The 11467-nt window shown below is 36.0% G+C and overlaps 2 protein-coding genes across 5 annotated transcripts in view; one reads left to right on the top strand and one right to left on the bottom strand.

Annotated features, from left to right (window-relative positions):
* Positions 1-2976, bottom strand: part of LOC106871969 (casein kinase II subunit beta) — a 22975-nt gene extending 19999 nt beyond the window's left edge. Inside the window, exons 1-2 of one of the 2 annotated variants that reach the window (XM_014918768.2) lie at positions 2832-2976; positions 740-819 (exon numbers count right to left, since the gene is read on the bottom strand). In XM_014918768.2, coding sequence (XP_014774254.1) covers positions 740-811 — 72 coding nt within the window. In that variant the 5' untranslated portion in view covers positions 812-819; positions 2832-2976. Of the gene's footprint in view, positions 1-739; positions 820-904; positions 939-2831 lie in introns of those variants that run through there. The other variant, XM_014918760.2, reaches the window with a different exon arrangement.
* Positions 2977-3149: 173 nt separating this feature from the next.
* The window catches only part of LOC106872021 (DNA polymerase epsilon subunit 3), a 14484-nt gene continuing 6166 nt past the window's right edge, over positions 3150-11467 (top strand). For 2 of the 3 annotated variants that reach the window (XM_014918862.2, XM_014918841.2), the window contains exons 1-2: positions 3150-3248; positions 8714-8805. In XM_014918862.2, coding sequence (XP_014774348.1) covers positions 8740-8805 — 66 coding nt within the window. In that variant the 5' untranslated portion in view covers positions 3150-3248; positions 8714-8739. Of the gene's footprint in view, positions 3249-4727; positions 4806-8713; positions 8806-11467 lie in introns of those variants that run through there. The other variant, XM_052969986.1, reaches the window with a different exon arrangement.

Genomic DNA, 11467 nt, shown 5'->3' with positions numbered 1-11467 from the left:
GCTTGATGCCTCTGTAATTATTTGTATCTAAAGCGTCACCTTTACCTTTGTAGCAGTTGACTATGATGCTGCTACACCAGTCATTGGGTGTGTGTGTGTGTGTGTGTGTGTCCAACATCGCTTGACAACCGATGCTGGTGTGTTTAGGTCCCCGTTACTTAGCGGTTCGGCAAAAGCGACCGATAGAATAAGTACTAGGCTTACAAAGAATAAGTCCTGGAGTCGATTTGCTCGACTAAAGGCGGTGCTCCAGCATGGCCACAGTCAAATGACTGAAACAAGTAAAAGAATATAGATGATCGTTCCTTTACTCATTGCCTGCCACCAAACCAATGTGCACTCATCCTGCACTGCCGCTTTCTCTATAAGGTGTAAAGCATGGCTGGAGAAATCAACCAACAATTATATCTGCTATTATTATATCAAAACTCCTCACCAAGACAAGATTTCATTGCTCAAAGTTTATGCCTGTGTGTTATACATGGAAAGTACGATACAAATGAAAAATTCCTCTTATTAGGAATTATTTCATCATAGGAATCTCTCGTCTTGCATATGTGTAAAATTTTTTCTATCTCGTTTGGCACCAGGGCCAACCCTGAACAAGCAGTAAGTCATGTTGTAAAATGGGTGATTTAAAAGAATTACTAACGAGCACCTACAGAGAGGCATATATTTTTTTTAAATATTACTGTTAAACAAATTAACAAAGAATGACAATAGAATCAGCTCTACTCACTTCGCAAAAGAACTCATTTCCTCGCAATCCACAAAACCAGGAAATCCAAGAGACTTCCTCTGAACTACTCATATCAGATCCTGAAGTGGAAAAACGAAAAAACAGAAAACTTTAGATAAGCAATTCATGTAAAACTCGTTTAAAATATGTAATTAAATTATTTACCGAATATTTGCCTCCACATGAGAGCAATGATGGTTTTCTCAAAATGATCGATATAAGTTTCAACAAATAATCAGTTTGTACACAAAACAGTTAATGTAACAATAGTAAAATAGTACATCCGATTATATGATGGAGGTACCAAATCTATTTTTTATAACAATGTCCTAAATATGATTTTTGTTAAATTTTGTCATCACCATGTGTGCACGATTCGATACTTATGTTTAACAGCAAAGATATTTAACAATAACTTTATACGTCATAATAAACTTATCATCAGATAAAAAAAAAAAAGAATATTTTCACAATATACTGATTAGATCACTTGAAATTAATTAGACATGGAGAAAAATAAATATTCTAAAATTGTGGAATTCAACAGACGTAATGTTTCACTCCCAGAATTCAGTTAGAATTAAAAGAAATGTTATGAAAACAACGTTACAAGCAATAGTTTTTACTAAACAGACATCAATTTCTTTCCTACAGGCAATTTAAGATATAAAGTGAAATATTGGACAGAATAGTGATTCTATATGGTATTTCGTCTGTCTTTACGTTCTGAGTTCAAATTCCGCCGAGGTCGACTTTGCCTTTCATCCTTTCGGGGTCGATAAATTAAGTACCAGTTACGCACTGGGGTCAATACAATCGACTTAATCCGTTTGTCTGTCCTTGTTTGTCCCCTCTGTGTGTAGCCCCTTGTGGGCAGTAAAGAAATAAGTGATTCTATATTCTCTGAAATGGGTGTAACGTCATCTCATCACTTCCATCTTACTTTTAATATTAATTAAATCAATAGCTCATATTTCAACTAAGATTGGTTAAACGAGCTAAGTTTATAAACCCTGATAAAAACACAACTCTGCTATATATATATATATATATACATTGAATCCACAAGTAGAAAACATTTCAATTCCCTACTCGAGGGTTTATACTGAATTGTTTCAGTAAGCAGAGACGCAATTTTAAATGGATAAAATACGCAATAGTTATAGCAAGCATTTATACAAAGATAAATACTAATTGGTAACACAGAAATATAACAAATTAGTGCGACCGGTACTGCAGTGGCTGAAATAATATTCGTCACGATGGAAATAATAATAATGATAATAATTTTTTTTTCTACTCTAGGCACAAGGCCAGAAACATTCGGGAAGAGGACCAGTCGATTAAATCGACCCCAGTACGCAACTGGTACTTAATTTATCGACCCCGAAAGGATGAAAAGTAAAGTCGACGTCGGCGGAATTTGAACTCAGAACGTGCAAACGGAGGAAATGTCGCTAAGCATTTTGCCCGGCGTGTTAACGATTCTGCCAGCTCAACGCCTTATAATAATAATAATAATAATAATAATAATAATAATAATAATAATAATGATGATGATGATGATGATGATAATAATAATGTTTGGGAGGTTGACTTAAATGTATATTTAATTCAATGACTTTTTTTGATCGTCTCGTTAAAAGCAAAGTAAGAGAATAGAAAGATATTTAACAAAAGTCGAGTTAAGAGCAAGAACAGTGCCCGCCAACAACGAGGAATCCTCGCGAAACAGTGATTCATCTCTTATGAAGAAGACAGCTCAGAAAAAGGACAATCATAGAGACAAGAAGTCTTTTGGGATTATATATGGCACTTACCAAAAGCCATTTAGAAATATTATTATTATGAGATAAAAAATGAAATTCTAAAATCAGTGACTGCAAAGAAATTACGTGTAAAAGTGCGTAGGTAATTTCTAAATGGTAAGAATACAAGAGATTTTGGCGAAATTCTCTGAAGAGCATCCGGCCATCTTAACCGATGTCGATTGCAGTGAAGGCAGAGGGGAGGCTGAGGATTCGAGACAATATTACGTTTCATGAATGGATTAAGGAAATTTGAAGATTGGTAAATAATTATAGATGCTTACCGAGGTAACTAGAATGCCTTAAAATATTGGAGATAGAGCGAAATAGCTTTAGAATTTCTGCTACTCAAGAGACACAAAACACAAAGGTAAGGAATTAGGAAATAAGATCTACCTGCCGTAACTATTACGCATGCGTAGGTGCGGTATGAGTGTCCCTTGATTTTAATTCAATTAACCTTTAAATAATTTTAATAATTCCTTTTAAAATATTATGTTGATATTTTAAAATATATTTTGTATTTCTAAAAAGATTTGTTTTGAAAAAGGAAAAAAATGCCAATATTTCATTGGTGGCGAGATTATCATTTTCCCGCCAAACATCACTTCCGTTTGTAAGAAAGAAGTCTTCTCTCGTGTGAACTCTATTGATTTCTCTTTCTATTCAACATCCCGGGCTCCTTGTTGCCCCCCAACACGGTAAGAAATACATCAAACTTCTTTGTCTAGGTTGATAAATTTAAATTAGAACTATACAAAATATACGAGGTCAAAGGTTACCGAAAACAACGATACCAAATAATCATAGGAACAGCGGTTTCGGTTTATAAATATTGTGGTGATCCTTCTGTAGGCAGTTCTTTGTGATGTTTTGTTAGAATGGAGATTTCGTTACAAATGATTTCCGCACACATACACACACCAGAAAGAGACATATATATATATATATAATATATATACACACACACACATGTATTGGCACGTGTGTATATGTGTGTGCGTGTTGTGATTATTTATTTATGTTAGTAAAAAAAAGGGTAGTGTATAACTTGTCATAACACATGACAAGTGGGATCATGCTAGTTGCCTTACTACGGATGGGTTTTTGTGTTTTTTAATTTCTGTTTACCAATTTCAAAAATACACAAACCTTAAAAAAATATTTACAGCGTCTGTTTCCCCAATTTGCGAAAACCTTCGCCTACCTATCTTTATAGTTAATGACAGGACTGTTAAGGTAGTCCGATACTAGAAATTTATCGATATTCTTGCTCACACCAATAATTTTCGTTAGAATGATTGTGCAGTAGATAGAAACTGTCGATAATTGCAATTCGTTATTAGATTAGATAGGAATCGTCTTATAGAATCAGATACTTCAATACGAAAAACAAAACAAAACAAAAAATAACCCAAAAAAATAAACGAAAGCAAATTACAACACAAATATTATTTAAAAGTGTTTTAACAAATTTAAAATATTTGGTAAAATGTTGTTTCGTATAGAGTGAAATATTGCTTTGAGTTCTAAGACAGAGATTTGCTGGCTATCTTTAGCAGGCAAGATATCCACATCAAACTGCATATTGTCTAAATCATATTTGTAGTACCATAAGAAGACTCCTTAACTTTTTAAATGGAATGTTTCATATGTGCTAGACATTAATTTATTAAAACATTCACTGATTAAACGGATTTAGTCGTTGCATTGTATCGCTCAGAAGATTATAGTAGATTATGGTGCCTCTATAAATTAAAGCATGCAAGACGCAGAGTTTATAATCTAACGCTGCTTCGTATGAGTAATATAAGAGTCATAGAATTTTCATTACTTTGTACTGTTAACCGATTCTATGGCGCCCTATTTATTGATAGGCTTGTCTTCAACTGAAATTAGTACCCATTTCTGTGTGTATATATTTTATTGTTTTACTAAAAGATTTGAAATTTGCTGCAGGCGAAATAATTGTCACTAGTATAACTGTTACACCAATTACAACCACATTCATTAACAACCTTGCTTTGGATAGTCTTCTGTACAAAAAAAAAAAAAACGAATTCTACACCTACTTCCAATATTTTCTGTCTCCCCCTCTTTCTTTAATGTGTTTTATGTTCGTGTGACTGTTTTTCAGCGCTGTCTCTTTATCCAGCTGCCCCATTTATTATAATAGGAATATATAATCTATTGCCGTGGTTGATAATGACACATCAAAAAGCAAAAGAAAGAGGTGCAGCTGTTTGGAGATTCTCTTCGTAAATATTACATTTTACTTACGAAACAGTTGGGTATTTTAGTTTGTGCTTGAGTTTATATTGGTACACGGTGTATTCTGTTATGGCCCCAGCTCTTGATTTCATACATAGTTGGGGCTTTAGAGTAGCTTAAAACAGACCGTTGTTATTGTAATAATTGTACAAGGAGGTTAACATTTAGAGTTTGTTGGCAAAATGCAGTGAGTGAATTTTGTTCAGATCGTCGTTTACATAAAAATAGTCAGGTAACGATAGATACTATTTATGATATAAGGTGTAGCTTAGACAATAGAAGAGTGTTATCTAGCTAAAACTAAGCATGATTTATAAATGTAAAACAATGACTCATAAGTGTTTAGCCTCTTATTGAGCAGATGAGATTAATCTCCTCTGTGAAAAGACACGAATCAGTCCTGGACAGGTTTGTTGAAGTTGACCTTTTAAAAGAAAGCTTCATAGCTTGTTTAACTGATCCTTATGGCAAAACATAGCACTGTCAAAGTTAGCTGATCCACATTTGATATATCTGGAATTAGAATCCAGTAGACTGGATCCAATCAGGTTAATGAATTCCTCAGGATTTAAATAGGTATGATTTATATCCCTCTATATTTGTTTACATGTGTGTATGCCCTTTCACAATCTCTCTCTCATTTTCTGGCTGGGGAAATTATGTATTTACCTCTTTGGCAATACACCTATTCCTCTATCATACTTTAGGAGGTTTTATGAGTACTTGGTGATTTCACTATTGTCAGCACCATGAAAAAAAAGCACCCATGCGCCCTCTGAAGTGGTTGGCATTCAGCTGTAGAAACCATGCCAAAGCAGACACTGGAGCGTGTTGCATCCCTGTGGCATCTTGGTTTCTGCCACACCATCCAACCTATGCCAGCATAGAAAAAGTATTAAATGATGATGATATACACACACATAGATAAGTGGTTAACAAGTTTAATCTACAATTATGAGGTCTTGGTTCAATCCCACTGCATGGCACCTTAAACAAATATCTTTTACCATAGCTTTGGGTCAACCCAATCTTTGAATGACATTGGAGGGAAACTGTTGAAGCCCATCAGATATATAGCATCTGTAACTCAAAGGTCCAGCCTTTTCACATAGTTATGCTGATTCTACTTGGGAATTCTTTTAAGGGTACTTGTCCCCTTGGAATACTCAACCATTTGCATGTTAATTCAATGGGTAGACAGTTCCAGGTAATTAAATGACAAACCAACAAAGGATCCACTGTCATAATTATTGTCTTGTACTACTGAGTAAAATGAAAGTTTATTGAATGTAGTTTTCTAATGGTTGGGTACCCTTCCTGTCACCAACCCTCACCTGTTTCCAAGCAAGGTAATATTTTCTGTTCTCACAGAGTATTGAAAATGAATGACACTGCTCGTATAATAATATCGCTCATTTACGACTATCAGACGATGTCAAGACAAAATGTGTGAACCACATATATATTCATATGCGGATATATATATACGCACACACACAGGCACATGTAATATACACAGCTAGCCTCTTAGTTTCCATCTAAGAAATCCACTTACTACACTCTCAGAGTGGTTGGCGTTAGGAAGGGCATCCAGCTGTAGAAACTGCCAAATCAGATTGGAGCCTGGTGTCGCCTCCTGGTCCACCAGTCCTCAGTCAAATCGTCCAACCCATGCTAGCATGGAAAGTGGACATTAAACGACGATGATGATGATGAAGCTTTGGTTGGTCCAGGTCTATAATAGAAAACACTTGTACAAGGTGCCAGGCAGTGGGACTGAACCCAAGACCATGTGGTTGTAAAACATTTTTTTTAACCATGCAGCCACACCTGCACTTTTATATGATAGTTTGTGTGTTATGTGCACTAAATAGAGATAACTGCATAAGTTGTACATTGTTTGATAATAATCATTTCCCTTTATTTTACACATTGCTGATGTCATCATCCCATATGTTGCCATCACTTGCAAGCATTCATGTCAATTTCTGGCACCTACGTGTTTCTTAGACTGATCAACAGGTCTCTTGTGTACAAGTTCCTTCACTGTTTACATTCATTATTTAAAACCCTTTTAATACCAACCTGTCAAAGACCACTTCTGGTTCCAAGATAGAAAACTCTTATTTTTTAAATCTTCCTGTTTTAAGTAATAGCTCCATTTGCTGTTTTCTTAAAGCTATGTTCCAAAATACTAACCTGATAACCAACATGTTTGTCACTTTGTGATATTCCTACTAATAGCTGATTATTTTCAAAATCAATTGTAAAGTGTTATCAGTTTGCTTTGTATCTATGAGGTTCCAAGTTGAAAAATCTTACTGGTTGGTCTCTTGGCCAAGTGGTTTTTTTTTTTTTAAATTTTTTTTACTATAGTCTCAGATTATCTGGCATCTTATGTGGGAAATTTGATGTCTAAGAAATTGTGCATAAGTCAATTATATTTGTCTGTATGTATTGGTGTTCAGTGATGCAAACAAGTTTGAATAGATATACCTTGTAGTATTAAGTATTGCCTCCCCTTCATCTGGTTGACTCGTCTTTTGTCCTCTTCAAAAGTTGATAAATCAAACATCAACGCACTGAAGTTGACATAGTCTTCTAAAAGCCTCGAAGGTGTTACCAGTGTAGTTACAGAACATTAATTGAAATCTGTAAAAGAAAGATTTTTAAAAAACAAGTTAACTATTAAATATTTTCAATTATCCAAAACTAATCTTTTTGTTGTGTACTTTTGATCTATGAACCTCTGGGTTATGGGCCCAGCATGCTTTCACTGTGCCACTTTGCTCAACGGATACTTTAGCAAATACATGATGTATTATTTCTTTTATTGTTTGTTCTTGGTTACATTACTTCTATTGCATCATTCATCATATGATGTTTTTATTTCTATACTTGGACTGTGTCAAATGTATGAAATCTAGTAATTACACAATACCTGTTGAAGCACTGAATGTTAATGTACTTACTGAAAGGTGACATTACATTCTGTTGATATTCCAAGAGTTACATATTTGACAAACCACATGCATAGATCTATGCATTACAGATTTTGGATCTTTCTGATTTGGCAGGCACCATTTGTTTTCTAACGAAGCACTTTTGAACTTGGGATACTGGTAGAATGTGTCATATAAAACATCTTTTTCTCTTAGCCTTGTTAAGAAAAGTTTCTATATTGCAAGTTATTTCATGTTAAAAGATGTCGTATTTCGCTAATTTCAACCAATCACTGACGTCTATTGAGGTGAAAACAATTACTGCCGTTGTTTGTCAACAACAATTATCGGCGGTACTGTTATTTATGACATTGTTCGTGCGTTTGTACTGGTTTTAGGGTTAGGGTTCGGGTTTTAGAGTTAGGGTTGGTGCTTAATTCAAAAGGATTACCAGGGACTAACGATATATACACTGCCACAAATTATTGTTGACAAAGAACAGCAGTAACCGTATTCAGCTGAATAGATGTCAGTGATTGGTTGAAATTACCGATTTGTCGACAACTTTTAACATGAAATAACTTCAAATATAAAAATTTTTCTATGTTCTATAAGACAAAATATACAAGTATACGAAGTTTTAAAGGCGTTTGGTAGATAAAACATAAATAAAAAGTGGCGCCCGCCAAATCAGAAAGATCCCAAATTTTTCTTGGTGTCCCTTCATTTACCATTTTCAGATCAGCCAGAAGCAAATTACTTCCATAAATGTTTCTCTGGCACTTGCTTAGCAAATGGGCTGTTCTTTTATTAAATTATTATGTTACTTGTAATAAATCAAAAAAAAATTTTTTTTTTTTCAGGTAAAGTTATTTCAGCTCCAGGGAAGCTACAGCCTTATTTCTCTATCTTGTGTCCTATACAGAATGCTAATATACAGTTTATGTTTGCAGGTAAACAATTGATGCCCTAGTGTACAATGGCAGAGCGACCTGAAGATCTAAATTTGCCAAATGCTGTTATTACAAGAATTATCAAGGAAGCCGTGAGTTATTCATTACTTAACGTTTTCATGTGATGTTTATTTCATTTTATACAATTATATTTTATGCCCTTCTCCCATCATCCAGTTTCACAAAGATAATATAAAAAAATAGGGTTTGAATTTTGAGTCAGGCATTGTGAAGTAATTTTTCATTAATACATAATGAAATGGATGTGGCTGTGTGGTAAAAAGCTTGCTTCCCAACAACAAGGTTCCGGGTTCAGTCCTACTGCATGGCACCTTGGGCAAGTGTCTTCTACTGTAGCTTTGGGCTGAACAAAGCCTTGTGAGTGGATTTGGTAGATGGAAACTGAAAGAAGCCTGTCATGTATATTTATATATCATCATCATCGTTTAACATCCGTTTTCCTTGCTGGCATGGGTTGGACGTTTTGACTGATGTCTGGAAAGCCAGCGACTGCACCAGGCTCCAATCTGATCTGGCAATGTTTCTACAGCTGGATGCCCTTCCTAATGCCAACCACTCAGGAGTGCAGTGGGTGTTTTTTATGTGCCACCGGCACAGGAGCCACTCAGGCAACCCTGGCATCGATCATGTTTGAATAATGCTTTTTACGTACCACTGGCACAAGAGCCAATCAGAGGGCACTGACATTGACCACATTTGGGTGCTGCTTTTTACATGCCATCGGCACGAGAAGCAGTCAGGGGGCACTGGCATCGACCATGTTTAGATGGTACATTTTACGTGCCACCGGCATAGGAGCCAGTCAGGGAGCACAGGCCACAACTACGATTTTGATTTTACTTGACTCAACAGGTCTTCGCAAGCATATCATATCATCCAACGCATCGAGGGTACTTTTAAATGGGCCAGACATGCAACACTGGCATTGGCCACAGCTGCGATCTCACTTTAATTGCTGGGTCTTCTCAATCACAGCATATCTCCAAAGGTCTCTGTCTCCTGTCATTGGCTCTGTGAGGCCCAATGTTCGAAGGTCATGCTTCACCACCTCATTCCATGTCTTCCTGGGTCTACTGCTTCCACAGGTTCTTTCCACAGTTAGCATGTGCGCTTCATCATACAGCTGTCTTCATCCATATGAAACACATGACCATACTAGTGCCATTGAGGAAATCTGTAAAGAGCTTAAATTATTTTCGACATTTACTGCTTGGGTGGATCTGGTTTATTTATTGGAGCGATTGATTTTGACAGCATGGTATGTCATTCCTACTGCTAGCCACTTAGAACCGATGATGGATCTTCTGTGCAGCTTATCGGTCTTCTAGAAATAGTAACCAGAGCTGTCTCTAGACATTCACTACTACCTGTTAAAATGAAGATCATATTGGATAATGTAGTATGAACTATACTATATCTGGAAATAAAGATGAGATGGTCATGGTAGGAGTGCTTTTAATCAGATCTAATCAATCAGGATCAGCTTTGTGGGAGTGAGTAGGTTTTGATGCCCATGACTGTGGAAGGGGATGCTGCCTGTGGAAGATTAGCGCAATCAGAGTTATGTACCCTTCTTCACAATCACACTGCAGGAGCTCTTTTACTTGTTTCAGTCATTTGACTGTGGCCATGCTGGAGCACCGCCATTTAGCTATTAATTTTTTTCGTTCATCATTTAATGTCTGCCTTCCAAACTTGCATGGGTTGGACTATATATTCCAGAATCTGATCTTGCGACCATTTGGTCACAAGCCCAGTTGTTTACCCTCGCAGTTATTGCATTTCATTAAGACAGATGTAGCCCCGTAGTTGGAAAGTTTACATGATTCAGGTTTCGTTTCTGTTGCACTCCACATTTTGAGTGAAAATTGGGCCATCAGAAATAGTGTGGAAACTTTCAAAATGAAACTATACTATCACCTGGATTTAACATTAAAAAAAATATATATAACCATCGCCATTTTAGCACAAGGTTTTCCTGTATTTTTGTTCGAATTACTAATGAAAATCAAAGTATCAATAGCGAAGTGTTTATTCTGTTTATACAACACAGTTTTTGTCTAATGAAGATACGTTCTGGTGAGGTTTGTTGTGCTCAAAACATGGCATGCTATCACATCATCATCATCGTTTTACGTCCGCTTTCCATGCTGGCATGGGTAGGACGGTTTGACTGAGGACTGGCAAGCCAGTAGGTTGTACCAGGCTCAATCTGATCTGGCAAAGTTTCTATAGCTTGATGCCCTTCCTAATGCCAACCACTCTTAGAGTGTAGTGGGTACTTTTACGTGCCACTAGCACTGGCAATGACCATGTAAACTGTAAACTGGTCATGCTAAAAATTAGCAATCATATTGAAATATCAAAGCTATGTGATCAGCCATGATTAATTCAAAACAATCTAAATAGATAAACATCATCATCATCATCGTCGTTTAATGTCCGCTTTCCATGCTAGCATGGGTTGGACGATTTGACTGAGGACTGGTGAAACCAGATGACTACTCCAGGCTCCAATCTGATTTGGCAGAGTTTCTACAGCTGGATGCCCTTCCTAACGCCAACCAATAACAATTATTACAAGAATGATAATAATAGCAATATAATTTAACAGCATCAAATTGTCAACAACAACGATAGCAACATCAACACTATTTATTGTCAGGTGTACAAAAAAATAACTGCATCATCGAAAGAGAATAGAAAAAAAAAATAACAATGATTTTTTTTTTT

The sequence above is a fragment of the Octopus bimaculoides genome, chromosome 8, assembly GCF_001194135.2.
Source record: "Octopus bimaculoides isolate UCB-OBI-ISO-001 chromosome 8, ASM119413v2, whole genome shotgun sequence".
NCBI lineage: Eukaryota > Metazoa > Mollusca > Cephalopoda > Octopoda > Octopodidae > Octopus > Octopus bimaculoides.
The sequence above is the reverse complement of the archived record's forward strand: the minus strand, read 5'-3'. Positions and strand labels throughout refer to the sequence as shown.